This window comes from Peromyscus californicus, unplaced genomic scaffold (genome assembly GCF_007827085.1).
Source record: "Peromyscus californicus insignis strain IS unplaced genomic scaffold, ASM782708v3 Scaffold_4__1_contigs__length_199733344, whole genome shotgun sequence".
In the NCBI taxonomy this organism is placed as follows: Eukaryota; Metazoa; Chordata; class Mammalia; order Rodentia; family Cricetidae; genus Peromyscus; species Peromyscus californicus.
Window position 1 is genome coordinate 149704189 of NW_026294562.1, and position 17209 is coordinate 149721397.

The following is a 17209-nucleotide window of genomic DNA, read 5'->3' on the forward strand; positions in this document are numbered from 1 at the left end:
GAAGGGTTGGCTTGTGGTCACAGTTTAAGAAGGGATCCAGCCATTGTTGTGCGAAGGCATGACGGCAAACCCATGGCGGAGGGTTCGCATTCGGGTTCGCATTCAGATCACAACAGCGTATGTGTGCCATATATAAATGTCACATACTCAGATTGTATACTGGCCCGTGACGTGTATGTATATAGCTGAATCTTGTGTTTTTATGTATTCAGTATGTATGGGCTGTACTCAGCTATATTCACACACCTGTGTGAGCTGATTATATGCACCTGGGGGTGGCTGAAAAAAATATCATGGGGGTGTGTAAGCTGATATTTGTGGGCATCCACATGGATGCGTATGTGTGTATGCAATATGTGTACATCTTGGCTTTTTATAGCCTTGGAAAGAGCCTGTGGGCTGTGTGATCGTGGGCCTATGTGGAGAGCCCGAGCATATGCACAGGTGTGCACGTAGCCACGCTTGCTCACGCGTGTCTCCCTGTTGGCCGGGGAACAAGAGTATGGGCCGGGTGCTACTGTACACACGTGTGACTCGGTTTCTATAGAGCTTTACATGAGAGTGTGCGTGACAAGCGTGTACACACGCACATGCCATAGGAAGGGTGGGGCCTGTGTGCTACCCAGGCAGAAGAGGGAGGCCAGCACTGTGTTCTGATCACCGACCAGCTCCCTGCTCTGTCCTTAGGGTAGAAGGCTGTGTCCCTGTGTGCCCCACTCCTAAGGTCCTCGATGAAGTCACACAGAGATGTGTCTATTTGGAAGACTGTAAGCGGTCTGGTGTTCTCCTTCCTCCTCCCGACTCCTTCAAGTCTCCAGGGGGGTTCTGGGAAATGGGGCTCAGGGTCCCAGCTCCTAGGGCAGCCGGGTCAGCACAGAGCTCTAGAAGGAAAGAGCTTCAGAGCAGGCGAGGCTTTGTCCGGTCCTCATTTCAGGAAAAGGAAAAGGGAGGGTTGGAGGTCTTGCTTGGGGTCTTATGCTGACTGCACAGGGGAGCCAGGCTTAGCAAAAAGATGGACAGAGTCCAGCCTTGCTGGCTTCTGTGGACAAAGACCTTGGCTGTCTGTCATCAGAAGCCACGCTTGCCCCACTGCTTAGAGTACTAGTCCTCCAGCCCCCTCCCTCAGGCCTGCCCCCTGAGGACGCTAGGGGCAGTCACCCTCCTTAGGAGCCTCTTCTCCTGTCTGCCCCAGGTGTGGAGCCAGCCCTGCAGGGTCCCACGGAGGCGCTTGGCAATGAGACCCTGGCACCTGGTCAAGTGCTACCCACCCCCAGGGACAAGCAGCAGCTCCCACAGGGGCCTCCCAGTGCCCCCACCCACGGGCCTGCCCTTGTCCCAGGAGCCCCGCTGACTTCAGCCCCCAACCCACCAACGGCTGCCCCCGAGGGGCCAGTGCTGTCTCCAGGCCCCACCCAACCCACACTGCACCCCCCACTGGGGCTTACAGCATCTAACCTTCCTGCTCACCACACAGAGGCCCTAGCCAGAGAGGAAGGGGCTGCCAGCCTCCTAGCCACTCCTCACCTCCCAGGGTCCTCATCCTCCCTCTTAAGTTCTCCACAGACACCCACATCTGGCACCGTATCTGGTACAGCAGAGACAACCAAAGTGACCGCGACCTTTGCAGGGAGTCCCAACACCACGGCCTCCTCCCGGTCACCCCCTGTACCTCGCTTCCCACTCACGACCAGAGCGGTGACAGTCCTAAGTCGTGACTCCTTTCCTGTTAGGACTACACCCCTACAGCCCTCTTGGCTACCAAGCCCCTCTTCCAGACCTGTGGCTTCCCCTGGAGCAACTTCCAGGCCCCCCACCGCCCTGGGATCCCACCCGACAACTGCAGTAACTAAGGTCACAGATAAGAAGACAGTGACAGTAACTTCCAGTTCCAGCCACACCCTGGCTGTGAGCACAGCACAGAGGGTTCCGGGCAGTCCCCTCGTCACCACGGGCTTGGAGGTCTTGCCAGCTACAGAGAAGGGAGAACCTGGGCACAGCCAGCCTATAAGGCTGCCAGTGTCCTCACACCCAAGCTCAGTCCCCATCGACTTGCCTCATCCAGCCCAGCACTCCACCACAGCCCCTGGGCCTCCAGCGCTGTCCCTAGGAACCCTGGCTGCTGGCAGCCCATTCACGGATGCTCACAGACTGGGGGGCCACAGCTTTAGTTTCTCTAGAGTCAACTCGGCCACCCCAGCTCCTCTCTGGCCTGCCTCTTGACACCAGCCTGCCCTTGGCTAAAGCGGGCACATCTGCCCCAGTGGCCACACCAGGCCCCCCAGCCTCTATCACCACCCCTCCACCTCAGCGGCAGGCCACCACTCCGGCCGTGGCCACGACAGTGACGCCACCTGCTCACACACTCAGTCTGTCAGTGCCTCTCATGTCTGCTGTGGAGGACCAGGCACAGTCACCTAGCCCTATGGAACCCCAAGTAACAGCTGTGGCTCCAGACTTAACTCTGGGAGCCACATTGCCAAGCTCTGGAGCCTCAGCGGTGACTGCTGGGGTGCCCCCCACAGTGTCTGTGGCCCCACAGAAGAGCACCACCCCTAAAGCAGCCATCCTATCTAAGAAAGTAACTCCACCCACCTTCATCTCTGGCTCTGCCCAGGGTGGGTTCACAGAACTCACAGCCAGAGTGAGCCATACTGTTACTCCCTTGGTGACAGAGGCGGAGGGCCCCCGGGCTGTCACAGTGCCACTGGTGTCCACATCCTACTCCCTAAGCCAGGTATCAGCCAGGACGGCCTCCCGGGAGAGCTCACTGGTTCTGCTGCCTCAGCTGGCAGAAGCCCATGGGACCCCAGCAGGCCTCCAGCCCCAAGAGGATCTAGTGAGGCAGGCTACCACGGAGCAGTCAGGGCGCTCAGCTCCAGCCCAGAGCTTAGCAGAGGGATCGATGGAGGTCGACGTGAACATTTCTGCCACCTGTGTGGTGAGTGACTTGTCAGCTTCTTCAATGGTTGTGAATCCTTTCCCCAAGACCTGCCCTTCTCCCTGCCACTAAGATGGGCCTCACAGTATGGGGCTGTGCTCTGCTGCAAGATGGCGTTAGTGTCCCTGACCCTGCTTATCCCTATCTCAAGCTCCTGGTACTTCAAAATTCCCCAGGTCTCCCTGGACCCCTGAAACCACAGCAGGGCCCACCCCACCTGTTTGGGTCCAGGGCCCCATTGGGCATGCATGCTTGCTACTCAGCCAGCTTTCTCTACACTTACACAGTCCGGGGCTCAAACCTGAGGAATGGTGCTGCCCACGGTCAAGCTGGGCCTCCCACATCCATTAAGACGATTAAAACAACCCACGACCGACCCACCCACAGTCCAGCCTGACCCAGACAACCCCTCACTGAGACTCTCTTCCCAAGTGATTCTTGGTTGTTTCAAGTTGACTGTTGGAACGGGCTATCCAGGGCATCAGTTCCCTAGTTTTTACCTCAAGGTCGCCTGCCCTGCTAGAATCTGGCTTGTTCCGGAAGGGCTGAGGCAGGTAATACCGTAAACTCTGAGGGGCACTCATGTTGACACTCCACTTTGCGCCACAGCCCATCGCCGAACAAGACTGCATCCGGCACATTTGCCTAGAGGGCCAGCTGATACGTGTGAACCGGTCCCAGCACTGTCCTCAGGGCGCTGCACGCCCTCACTGTGGAGTCCTAGGCCTCGCTGTGCGAGTGGGCGGGGACCGCTGCTGCCCACTCTGGGAATGTGCCTGTGAGTTACGGAGTCTGCCCGAGTCTCCGCCCTCCTCTCTCCTCTACCCCAGCATGCCTCTTCCCCAGTCTGTCTTCTCGCTCACACTTCCACGGGAAATCTCGTCTAGCTGTGGCTCCTACCCTTGTGACCCCAGGGACTCTCCAGTCCGCCGAATCTCTGACTCACCCACCCGCCCGTCTTCCTAGGTGGCCTTGGAGCCATATGCTTGTTCTTCCCTGCCCCGCTTCCAGGCCGATGCTCAGTCTTCCCGGACCTGAGCTTTGTAACCTTCGATGGCAGCCATGTGGCCCTGTTCAAGGAGGCCATCTATATCCTCAGCCAGAGCCCGGATGAAATCATCTCCGTCCATGTCCTGGATTGTAAGAGTGCCAACCTGGTAAATGCCCCATGCTTTTCTCCCTGCCAGGACCTGAGAGCTGAACTGGGCGGAGAGGGGAGATTGGGTAGTAAGCTGGAGTTCAAGGAATGCCGGAAGTTAGGGTAGGTCCTGGGGAGGGCCAAGGCGGCACCTTTCTCTCTCTGCCTTCCAGGAGGTTCCTGGAATGGTAGCTGATCTCCCCTTATCAGGCCAGGTGACTGGGGGGACAAGTGGAGCGGAGTGTGCCACCTCCTGGCCCTTCTTGGGACCTGCGCTGTTCCTAGTCCCCCGTAGCTTTCTAGACTCCCTGGAGTTGACACCGAGTATGGAGGAGTCGGGGAGCCATTCTAAGGTGGCAGTCTGTGAGTCGGGGAGCCATTCTAAGGTGGCAGTCTGTGGTCATAGGTGCCAGCTGCAGGGGCTTGCTGGGATAACCCTGGGAGCAAGTGGATAGAGGAAGCACTCTCCCTTCCTCTTTTTTCCCTCCCTCCCTCCCCTTCTCCCCCTCCCTCCCCCTCCCTCCTCCTTCCTCTTCTCTTCCTCCCTCCTACCCCTCAATGGGCTCACAGGAGGTCAGGTAGGATTCTATGTAGCATCTACTCAGGCCTGCAAATGTGCACATTTCCTTTACTCACACAGTTGGAGGGGAACTTGGGGGGTGGGGCCCTGGACTGATGAGGCTGGGCTTTCTGCAGGGACACCTGAACTGGCCCCCATTCTGTCTGGTTGTATTGAATGTGACTCATTTGGCCCATCATGTCACCATCGACCGCTTCAACAGGAAGGTGAGTACATCAAAGTGTACTCCGTGCCATCTGCTGAAGGAACTATCTTCTCTTCAATGTGTCTTTTAAACGTCTGTCACAAATGAGGTGGCTGCAGCTGTGTGTTCCTTTCTGGGTCCTCCGTTCTAGTCCTTTGTGGCAGGTTTGTTTGCTTTCTGTTTTTCCATTCATTCATTATTTCTTTCTTTCTTTCTTTCTTTCTCTCTCTCTCTCTCTCTCTCTCTCTCTCTCTCTCTCTCTCTCTCTCTTTCTCTCTTCTTTCTTTCTTTCTTTCTTTCTTTCTTTCTTTCTTTCTTTCTCTTTCTTTCTTTCTTTCTTTCTTTCTTTCTTTCTTTCTTTCTTTTCCACTATGGCTCTGAGTATGACTCGTAGTTGGGTACCATGGAGCCTCCAGGATGGCTCTCTAGTCTCAGGATTGTTTGGGCCATACAGAGACCTTTGTGCTTCCATTTGAATTTCTCTTTCCGTAAAGACAGAATTTTCATAAGAATTGTACCAAATCTACAGATTGTTTTTGGTAATATAACCATTTTCACAAAATTAATCCTGCAAATCTGTACGTGTGGATGTTCTTTCCATTCTATCTTCAATTTCTTTCCTTGATGCTTAAGTTTTTCATTGTCGATATAGTCACATTCTTGGTTAAGTGTATTTCTGCTTTTTTTCGAGGCTGTTGAAAATGAGATTGCTTTCCTGCTACGTGGTTGAAATGTCAGGCCCCAGAACTTCCTGGTGAAACCTTTGGGGTATTTTGGATATGAGATTATATTATCTGCGAGGAGGGATAATGTGGTTTGTGCTTACCTTCTTGTTTCCATTGCTTGTGTTTCGTTCTCTAGCCTTGTTGCCCTGGATACAACCGAACACTGAACTGAATAAGAGCTGAGGGTGTGGACACCCTTGTCTGTCCCTAAGTTTAGAGGGAACGCTTTTATTTTCTCCCTCCATTGAATACAATGTGGCCTATGGGCTTACTGTCTAGTCATCATTGTGTTGAGGTACATTCTTCCTATTCCTAGTTTCTCCTAGGCCTGTATCACTAGAAGATGCTGGACTTTGTCACAGGCCTTTTCTGCATCCATTGAGGTGATCATGTGATTTGTCCCCGTGAGTCTCTTTATGCACTGCATTACATTTATTAACTTGTACACATTGAATCATCTTTGCACTTGTGAAATGAAACCAATCGATCCTGGTATAGGATATGTTGATTGTATAGTTGAATTAGTTTGCAAGTACTTTGTTGAGGGATTTTTGTGTCATGAGGGAGATTGGTCTATAGTTTTGTTTTGTATTTTGTCATGTTCTTTAGCCAACTTGGCATGAGAGTAATATTGGCTTTGTAAGATGAGTTTGGTAGCATTCTTTCCCTCTCTGTTTTCTGGAATAGTTTGAGAAGCATTGGCATTAATTCTTTAAAGTTCTGGCAGAGTTTGGCCATGAATCTGTCCAGTCCTGGGCTCGTCTTTCTTGAGAGACTTTTAAATGATTATTCTTTATAGAACAGTTTAGGCCTGTAGAACTCCAGGGGCCTGGGCTTCAGATATGGATGGTCACACTCATAACCTGGAGTTCAAGCCTTTGGCAGTACAAGGAAGGCTTGAGGTATCAGAGTTGGGGACCTTCCCAAAGTCACAGTTTTCTAGCTCCTGAACTGAAGTTTTCCTTCCTATAGCTCGGTAATTCACATGCTGGGTAATTTGTGGAAGGATTAATAAAATAGTCTATTCCTGAAGGGAGGGTGGTAAATCATAATAAATATTTTATAATCTTAATCTTTTCTCTCTTTTAGTTTTATAGCACAACACTTAACTCTCACTCGGCGTTACATACACTTTTAACCTTGTCTGTTTGTAATAGAAGCTATAGCCTTGAGTGTTTGTGAGAACTGGGGTGTGCTGACTATTTAACAGACATTGATTGAGCCCCTAAACGATGCCAAGGCCAAAGGCAAGTGCTGGAAATTCAAAAAATCAGACACAGTTCCTGCCCTGAAGAAAACCATACTCTAGTGGTAACCTTAACTAGGCAAGAGCTACATCCTCCTTGAAGGTCAGCGCAGAAGAGAGCTGATACCAGGGAGGCAGTACCTAACCTCCAAGGCTGTAGAGAAAATCTCCCAGGAGAAACTATCTGAGCAGAGCCAGTGAATAAGGAGGTGTTTAGAAAGGATGGGAATTCGTGTTTATGTGGGCAGTGAGATGCAGCCCGCCTCCTGCTCTTACAGTTCTGGTTTTATTGGATTTTGCCTGTAAAATATTTTCAGAATTCTCCCATGTTCTGTTGGACTATGCCTTGGATGCATGTGCCCCAAACAGCCTGGCACATAGGAGGTGCCTAGAAAGTGTTTATCAGAAGGACTGATGGACAGAAAGATAATGAAAAGATAGGTGGGTGGGTGGGTAGGTAGGTGGACAGACAGGTGGATGGATGTGTGGATAGATCAGCAGGTGGATGGATAGATAAGTGGATACATAAGTGGGCAAGTATGTGGGGGCACAGACAGATATGACCAGTACTCCTAACTCCTTATGCCTTAAGGTGACTGTGGACTCTCAGGCTGTGTGGCCGCCAGTGAGCAGATATGGGTTCCGAATTGAGGATACAGGCCACATGTACATCATCCGGACACCCTCACACATCCAGATCCAGTGGCTCCACAGCTCAGGACTCATGATCCTGGAAGCCAGCAAAGCCAGCAAGGCCCAGGGCCGTGGCCTGTGTGGTGAGGTGGGACCCAGCTGGGGGAGGGCGGTGCTTCCCTGGTTCCTCTCTGGCACCAGGAAGGTTCCCTTGGATCAGGATATGTTGGGACAGGGTGTCAGACCAGAGGTGGGACCAACGGAATTGCCAGTGCAAGAAGGCCTCATGTCTGTCTGGGGCTGAGGCCATCAGCAGGGAATAGCGCAGGGTTTCCTCGCCAATGGTCGCTTCAGCCAGGTTTGTCTGTCAGCATCTCAGATGGCTTCCTAATGCCAGATGATCCTTCCTGTCTGCATGTGCTGGGGCCCTTCGCCAGACACTTGCACTCATTAGGATTATTTACTCCAGGTCACCCACACAACAGTCCTGGGAAGTGGCCCCTTCACTGAACCAGAGACAAGCGGGGGGGTTAAAGGTCAAGTGGCTGTCTGACGGCACAGGGCAGAGATGCCGTGACATGCACAGCTAGGGGTTTCCAGACCGAGCACGGCTGCAGACAGAACTCTCTAAAGACCAAGTGCTGACTAGGAACCTGAGGGCAGGAAGAGCCTGGGTGCAGGTGGCTGCTCCCTGAACAGCCACTTCATGGCAGGCTGCTGTGACTGTGCTGGTGGGTGACGGGCATGGTCTCTCTCCTTCCTTTAAGTGCCAGCCCCTGGGAGGCAAAACAGATGAAGTTCTGTTCTATGGAGCTTCCATTCTTGCTACCAAAACCTCTTTGCTTTTCTGTACCACCACCACCACCACCACACCACCACCACCACACCACCACCATCACCACCACACCACCACCACCACCACCACCACACCACCACACCACCACCACCACCACCACCACACCACCACACCACCACCACCACACCACCACCACCACCACCACCACCACACCACCACCATCACCACCACCACCACTACCACCTCCACCACCACCACCACACCACCACACCACCACCACCACCACCACCACCACCACCACCACCACCACACCACCACCATCACCACCACCACCACCACACCACCACACCACCACCACCACACCACCACCACCACCACCACCACCACCACCATCACCTCCACCACCACCACCACCACCACCACCATCACCACCACACCACCACCACCACCACCACCACCACCACCACCACCATCACCTCCACCACCACCACCACCACCACCACCACCACCACCATCACCTCCACCACCACCATCACCACCACCTCCACCACCTCCAACACCATCACCTCCACTACCATCATCTCCTCCTCCACCACCACCACTACCACCACCACCACCACCACCATCACCACCACCACCTCCACCTCCACCACCACCACCTCCACCACCACCACCGCTAACACCACAATCATCACCACCACACCTTTATCTTCTACCATATTCTGTTTATCTCTGGCAAAGATGTCAGGATCCAGGCAAACCATGTTCTCCCTGGGATACCTTTGAGATACCCCTTGGTGATTCAAAACCCAGACCTAAAATGTCACTATCAAGAAAATTAATTAAATCAAAGAAGTTTGCCTCAAGTAACGCTTTATGTTTGCGGGAGTGGTGGTTGGAGATGTCAGAGCAGAAATCAGATCATTCACATGTCTGTTTTATCCAAACTGTCCTCTGACACATGCACTGGGCCCCCTGCTAGGCAACAGAGGGAGTGTTGAGATCAGAGAGACCCGGAAAAGAAGACCCCTTGGCACTCGGCTGAAATCTTCTGTGACTCATTACCACAAGGCAGTAGCTGTTGCACAGAGCTAGGAAGGTCGTGGCTAGCTGGACGGGAGGCTCTCTGGGGTGAAGGACATTCGCGAAAGCATTGCAGGCAGGAAGCGTAGCACCAACAAAACCACAGGCAGAAGAACACGCATCTGGACCTGAGGGCACACCTGGAGGGGAGGGATGGCGTGGGAAGCACGTCACGTGAGAAGATAAACCACAGCCTTGCCCTCACCTCAGTGCCCAAGATACCAGAAGTGTATTTCCTGAGAGCATGATTTCCCAAATGACTAGTGACAATTCACGCCCCAGATTCCTTCCTTCTTAGAGCTCCTTAATGTCCAGGGGGAGCTTCCAACTCTGCAGAGGAACGACGGTAGGATCTATGGACCAGGGAGTAGGTGCTCATCACCTTAACTCACACTCCATTGGCTGGGCCTCGGTCACACGTTCACATCCAAATGCAAGAGAGTCTGGGACCAACGGATGGCTGATTCCAGAAAGGGAAGGAGACAGCCGTTAGGGTTAGCTCGCAGCCTCCACTGGAGCAGGTTCTTAGGGGATAGCTTTTCATTCCGATGTGTCAGACATAGAGATTGAAAAGCAGAATAAAGGATTCCCTTTTACTTAGATGGAACTGCTGCTCACATTTTGCTTCTCTCTCTCTCTCACAGACACACATACAGTACATATGTATATGTAGTATACATATGTGCATAGCCATGTTTTCATGTATCCCTGAACTATTTTAAAGTAAGTTCAAAACACTGTGTCCTTTACCACTAAACATTTTTGGTGTGCACTTTCCTACACAGCATGCGCCCTGGCTCCCTGTGCCTCACTTTCCTCATCTGTCACATGGCAGGTGGCAGTGACCCCTTTCAGAACCGGCTGATGACTGCCCGGAGTGAGCACCGAGGCCCCGGGGTGACGGTGTTCTTTGTACCTATTAGGACCATTGTGCCCCTTTCAGGTGTCTGTGATGGAGATGCAGCCAACGACCTCACCCTGAAGGATGGCTCTGTGGTGGGTGAGGCAGAGGACCCTGCTCCCTTTCTGGACAGCTGGCAAGTGCCCAGCTCCTTGACCTCAGAGGGTCAGACCCGCTTCCGCCCAGACAGTTGCGCCACAGCCGACTGTTCGCCTTGCCTCCGCATGGTGTCCAACCGCACTTTCAGTGACTGCCACCACTTTGTAGGTGCCCGTGGAGTGCAGCAGCATGGGGAGGCTTGCCGGGCTGGGGAGGGTAGCAGCCACCTGCAGAGATGCCGTGCTCTTCCGGGAGGGGCAGGCACAACGGGGTCCTGGAATGTGGGGCGCCAGGATGGGCAGCACTGCCTAATACATTTGTCCAGGTCTCCCCAGAGTCGTTCTGTGAGCTGTGGATCCGGGACACCAAGTATGTGCAGCAGCCCTGTGTGGCACTTACTGTCTACGTGGCTATGTGCCACAAGTTCCATGTGTGCATTGAGTGGCGGGGCTCCGACTACTGCCGTGAGTGGGGGTCCGGGCACCTTCCTCTGTGGTCCTCTTGTTCCCATTCCGTGAGTGTGTGAAGGGGCTCCCAGAGCCACTTGAGGTCAAGGCTCTCCCAAGCTTGGTCATTTCTCCACTCATTAATTATATTCATGAGCTTCTAAATAGTTTACATTTGTATTTAAATTTTATGTTACACACAGCATATTTGATATTAGCTCACGAGCAAATTCTTCTGCTATCTTTGTATTAATGAACAAGCCATAATTTTATTTTAATTTGTTGTTTTTAATTTGAGTCATTTCTCCATACAACGGGGGACAGTAATGTTTGATCCTCACCTCCGTGCTGTTAGAGGTGGGTCAAACAGGGGTAGAACATTTTGAATTCCAGAACTGCTGGGGACAGCTCCTGGGAAGGTCATATCTATACATGACAGATGAAAAGGAAAAGACTTAAAACATATAGTGTTTTTCAAACTGTGGATCCTGATACAGAGGATATAAAGCCAATTTGAAGAGAGCAACACCAGCATTTAAAAAATGCAACAAAATACAAAATACAGTATGTATCATGTGTAGTAAAATTTTTTTAGCAGCGATTTCCAACCCAGCTGGTCACACAGGGACTTAGAAAAGCACTGGGTCCCATCAGAGGTCCATTTGGTGTGGGTTGGGACTCTGCCCAGCAGGCTTGTGTGTATGGGCCATAACCCCACACCCACTGTCTCCAGTCAGGACCGCTGGAACACACCGATCTAAAGCCAGGGGTTGGCAAACTTTTTCAAGGGGCCGGATAGTGAATAGTGTGTCTTTGTGAGCCACATGGTCTCTGTCTGGAGGACTGTGTTCTACCCTTGCAGTGTGGAGACAGATAAAGACCAGATATAAAGGAATGGGGTGTGATGGTTGGCACCTGTAGTCCTAGTACTTGGAAGGCTGAGCCAGGACTGATTTTGCCTCAGTCATGAGACCCTGACTCAGCAGCAGCAGCAACAGAACAAAAACAAACCCAACACTAACAACATTTACACAAATGAATGGGCACGTCTGTGTTCTAATAAAACTTTATTTGTAAAGAAGACAATTAGCAGCATTTGGGCTAGGGAGCGGTCCTTTGATGACTCCAGATCTAGAGGAAGGAGGTCCAGCGTTAAGCCCCAGACTTAGGCACTGCTGAGGCAAGATAGATACTCTGTGCTCCCCCTCCTCACCCCTCCCCACTCTTGCTGCCCTCAGCAGGGACCCCTGCTGGGAACTAGAGTAGGCCTGATGCCCATTTTACCCCTACAGCCTTCCTGTGCTCCAGTGACTCTACCTACCAGGCGTGTGTAGCGGCTTGTGAACCCCCTGAAACTTGCCAGGATGGGTTACTGGGCCCGCTGGACCCCGAGCAGTGCCAAGTGCTGGGTGAAGGCTGCGTGTGCTCAGAGGGTACCATCCTGCACCGGCGCCACTCTGCACTCTGCATCCCTGAGGACAAGTGTGGTAGGTCCCTGCCCTCCCCAGACGGGTCCCCCAAGCCCCCCGGTCTCATGCTAGGGCCTCCTTTGCTGCGGGCAGACTGTGGCAGAGGCCACTTTGCATCCTTCCAGGTCTGCCTTGGGGCGGTTCATGTTTAGGTGAGAGGGGTCCTCGCATTGACACAGTCTGGTCCTTAGTCCCCTGCGCCCCTGCATGCCCCCACCGCAGCCTGCACCGACAGCACAGGGGTGCCGCGTGCCCTGGGGGAGACCTGGAACAGTTCCCTCAGTGGCTGCTGCCAGCAGCAGTGCCGGGCCTTAGACACCATCATACCCGTGGACCTGGACTGCCCTGGTCCCCGGCCTGAGAGCTGCCCCCGCTTTGGAGAAGTGATCCTGTTACAGCCCACAGAGGACCCCTGCTGCCTGGGGAGTGTATGCGGTGAGCCTGCCTCTCGACTATAAGCTAGCAACAGGTTCCAGTGTGCCTGTTGTATCTGGAAAATTGCCATGACGGGCTGGAAAATTAAAGCGTCTTTTGGGATGTTCATGGGTGGGTGGGGGAATAAGAACCAGGCTTTGCGGGGGCAAGGATAGACGCTGGAGTTGGTTGGTATGGAGTGGACGGAGGTCTGGGACCGGCACCCTCTAACGCTCCTCCCCCTGTAGACTCACTCCATAAATCACTATCCCAGGCTGCGCCATGGCTGGTTCTTCTGTAATGTGAGGCTGCTGGGCGGCTCTTGGCACCCATCTTGGTGTGCGGATGCTAACACAGGCCCACAGGACACCTGGAGGAGTGTCCATTGCTCTGCAGTGTCCAAGACTCTGCAGCCATCTAGGAGTGGGGGCGGGGAAGAGTGTGTAAGGAGCCCACGTGTCCAGGTGGCCAGTGGGACTGGCGGGCAGTGAGGACGCCGACCTCCAGGTGACAGGTTGTGTGGTCCGCTGCCTAGTGTGTAACCAGACTCTGTGCGAGGGCCTCGCTCCCACCTGCCGCCCTGGCCACAGTCTCATCACCCACTTCCAGGAGGACTCCTGCTGTCCCAGCTACAGCTGCGGTAAGAGGTTGGGACAGGAGAGTGGGTGGGCCTGAGAAGCCGGGGCTGTGCTCCGGGTTCTGGGTCCTGGATGGAGCTTGCCTTTTCTCTCCTTTCCTCAGAGTGTGACCCTGGTCTATGTGAGGCTGAGCAGGTCCCCACCTGTCGCCAGGACCAGGTCTTAATTGCCGGTCGCCTAGGGGACTCCTGCTGTACCTCCTACTTCTGCGGTGGGTGGCTGTGAGAAAGGCTGGGGTATTTGAATGAGAGGGGTAGAGGGAGAAGGATGAAGCCGTTACCCAGAAAACAACGTGGGACAAAGAAAAATGGGTCCTGTGTTATCGCCAGCTCACTGAGCACAAGAAATCAGTGTGTTTTCAGTGCCAGACTGTGGGTCGACATAGAAGAACACATAGGTTCTGATGCCAAGATACCTGGGACCCCAAAATGCTGCTTTGGGCTGGTTAGGTGCCCTGCCCCCTCACTATGAGAGGAACTTCTATGACCATGGTGACCCTTCCATCCCCACAGGCTGTGGCGAGTGTCCAGATCCTATCCCCGAGTGCCAGGAAGGAGAGGCACTCACTGTGCACAAGAATACCACGGAGCTCTGCTGCCCTCTGTATCAGTGTGGTGAGTCCCACGTGTGAAAAGGGTGTCTGGGTACACTGTAGGGGTATAAACGGGAGCTGGGAGGTGCCCCGCCTGACCAGTGCTGGCTGGGTCCTGCCTGAGCATTTGTAAAGTCTGAGACTAATTTGTCACCTGTCTCTCCCGCCGCATGCATCCCAGTGTGCGAGAGCTTCCGCTGCCCACAGGTACAGTGTGGCATGGGCACTTCCCTGGTGGAGGTGTGGAGCCCAGACCGCTGCTGCCCCTACAAGTCCTGTGGTACGTTTCAGTCAGGTACGGGTGGGGGAAAGAGCCCCCACCACCATCAGCGGTGCTGAGATCGGCCCCCGCCCCCAGGCCATGTGCAAGCCTCACTCTGAGCATGCAGCAACCCAACAACCTCCTCCCCGAGATCACGAATGGTTTCTCCAAGTGTGGTTCTTGCCATTGCCTGATTGCACGTACAGTCCGTGTACTCGGGTCTTCTCGGAAGGTCAACAGCAACATCAGCGATCAATAGTGAATGGGGGTGAGCTTTACACAAAGCTTTGAAAGCTACTTTAACAAGCTGGGAGACCGTTCTGCTGCTGACTTTGAGATGCCTTTTCCAGGCCTCACTAGAACATGCGCTACTTAAGGGCAGAATCATACTCGGCTTTAATCCTCACGCTGTCTTCAGAGCACAGAACAAGTCAGCCGTCTAGGGAGCATTTAGATCCCCTTGTTGTATGAGCCGGTGACCCAGAAGGGACTTTGTCAGCTTCTCTGGCTTGTGGCCCTTGGTTCTCAAAACTAAAGCTGATGTGCCCCTTACATGAGTTCCCAGTGCCTCCAGGCCACTGTGCACAGGTAGACCTGCCCAGTCAGGGCTGTGCTGGCAGAGCTCAGCTCCTGGGACTTACTGTGGGAAAGGCAAGTGTTTACTCCTGGAGAGGCCCTGCGGATAGGGGAGAGAGAAAGGGAAATCTACAGGTGTTCTGTCGGCCTGCTTCACTTCCGCTACACCCAGTCAGGAGCGTGATGGTCAGGACTGCCCACCTACCTAAGCAGGAGAGCTCCACCCCCTGCATGTGGGGATGAGAGGAGGCTGGTACTTCTCTGCCTACCTCCTTAGAGTTGTGCCTCAGGAGGAACTGGTGTGCAGCGCAGTGTCTGAACATCCCTGGTGAGGTAGGTTCTGGCCTCTTCTGTTTTTCAGAGTGTGACTGTGACACAATCCCTGTGCCCAGATGCCATCTGGTATGAGACCCCGTCTCTCCTCACCCTTCCTTGTCTCCTCTCTCCCTCTCCTCTCTCCCCTCTCCCGGAGACGCTTCCTTTAGCCTAGTGCCGAGAGCCCTGGATTTCAAGTCAGCACAAATGCCCCAAGCTCTGCCCCTCACTCTGGGCACTGGGTCCTCTCTTTGGAGAGTCAGCTTGGCCGTATGTCAGAACTGTGCTGAGGAATAAGCACACTGGTCCTGCAGGTGCTGGTGATGATGGTGAGGATGGTGACGATGCAGGCGATGAGGATGGTGGAGTTGGTGGGATGATGATGATGATGATGATGAAGGTGGTTATGATGGTAGTGTAGATGGTGATCGTGGTGATGATGGTGGTGCTGATGATAATCACAGCGCCAGCTGCTGAGACCTTACCATAGGCCTGAACTTCCCCAGGTCTTTCTAATAAAGTATCTTATTAATTGTTAGGACAACTTCAAGAGATTGAGTCTGTGATGATCTCAATTATTTAAACAAGGAAGTTGAAATTAAGATCATGAAGCTGGTAAATCACAGAGCCAGGATTAGACTCTCGTGGACCTTTAACCTTTAGGCTGCCTGGCCATTACAGTGTGTGTGTAAAGTGATGGCAGGCTGTTTCTGGATTATGCTCCCCGTGTTGTCCCAGGACACATTCCCTTTCGTGTTCCCCTTCCCATCCCGTCTTCTTCCCGGAAACTGGTAAAGAAGCTAGGACACGGGTAAGGTATAAGCCAGGTGGGGCTCTGAGGGCAGGATGCTGGACAGTGGGGAGAGTGACTGAGCTTCCGGGTGCTGAGGGACCCCAAGTTCGCCATCTTCTTTTGCCCAATGCACGCAGGTCCAGTAGCAGGCTGTTTCTGAGGGTGGGGTTGGGCTGTCCACTCCAAATGCTGACTGACTTCCCCTGTCACCCGCAGTGGGAAAAGTCCCAGCTGGATGAGGGGTTCATGCACAGCGTGGAGAACGTGTGTGGCTGTGCCAAGTACGAGTGTGGTGAGTGGGGAAGGGCAGGTACCGGGGGCGGGGCGCCAGGGTGGTGCACCTCAGGTGGGTCAGCTGGGAGGGGCCAGGGTGGGTGACCCGGCTCTCCAGGACAGTTTCTCCTCCTTCGCCCATCCAGTGAAAGCCCCTGTGTGTCTGAGCCGTGAGCTGGGGGTGATGCAGCCAGGCCAGACCGTGGTAGAGCTTTCGGCGGATGGCGTGTGCCATACATCCCGATGCACAGATGTGCTGGACCCTCTCACCAGCTTCTACCAGATCAACACCACTTCTGTCCTTTGTGACATGCACTGCGAGGCGGTAGGGGCTGCGTGGGGTGCGTGCAGTCTGGAGGGCTGGGCTGGCAGATCCTCAGCGGGTTGCTGCCTGCTCCAGAAATCACGTCAGAGAGCCCTGTGGAGAGGGGCCCAACAACAGCAAAGGGACTAAGTTAAGGCCTGGGAAGGTAGAGAGGCCTGGCTTCTACCAAAGTCTAAACAATACTGCCTGGGTGAAAGGGGTTAGAATTATGCCCATCTTTCAATGGAGAAAAGTGAGCGGGAGGGAGGTCCAGTGGTTTATCAAAAGCACGGCAGGACTGAGATTCAAACTGAGGTCTGTCTGGAGCCCAAGCTGCTGCTGTTGATGACTTGCAAGGCTGCCTCTGCAGTGGTGGGGTTCCCTCTTCCCCAGGGCTGCCTCTGCAGTGGTGGGGGTTCCCTCTTCCCTGGGGCTGCCTCTGCAATGGTGGGGGTTCCCTCTTCCCCGGGGCTGCCTCTGCAATGGTGGGGGTTCCCTCTTCCCCAGGGCTGCCTCTGCAATGGTGGGGGTTCCCTCTTCCCCAGGGCTGCCTCTGCAATGGTGGGGGTTCCCTCTTCCCCAGGGCTGCCTCTGCAATGGTGGGGTTCCCTCTTCCCCAGGGCTGCCTCTGCAATGGTGGGGGTTCCCTCTTCCCCAGGGCTGCCTCTGCAGTGGTGGGGGTTCCCTCTTCCCTGGGGCTGCCTCTGCAGTGGTGGGGTTCCCCCTTCCCCAGGGCTGCCTCTGCAATGGTGGGGGTTCCCTCTTCCCCAGGGCTGCCTCTGCAATGGTGGGGGTTCCCTCTTC

General features: G+C 54.0%; 1 protein-coding gene across 1 annotated transcript in view; it reads left to right on the top strand.

Annotated features, from left to right (window-relative positions):
- The window catches only part of Otog (otogelin), a 74487-nt gene that overhangs the window by 47206 nt on the left and 10072 nt on the right, over positions 1-17209 (top strand). The window contains 18 exon segments of the mRNA XM_052713155.1: positions 688-767; positions 1193-2151; positions 2153-2938; positions 3548-3716; positions 3950-4095; positions 4773-4862; positions 7404-7587; positions 10267-10487; positions 10649-10787; positions 12062-12256; positions 12461-12673; positions 13188-13292; positions 13394-13501; positions 13803-13904; positions 14064-14162; positions 15082-15122; positions 16045-16120; positions 16248-16426. Coding sequence (XP_052569115.1) covers positions 688-767; positions 1193-2151; positions 2153-2938; positions 3548-3716; positions 3950-4095; positions 4773-4862; positions 7404-7587; positions 10267-10487; positions 10649-10787; positions 12062-12256; positions 12461-12673; positions 13188-13292; positions 13394-13501; positions 13803-13904; positions 14064-14162; positions 15082-15122; positions 16045-16120; positions 16248-16426 — 3892 coding nt within the window.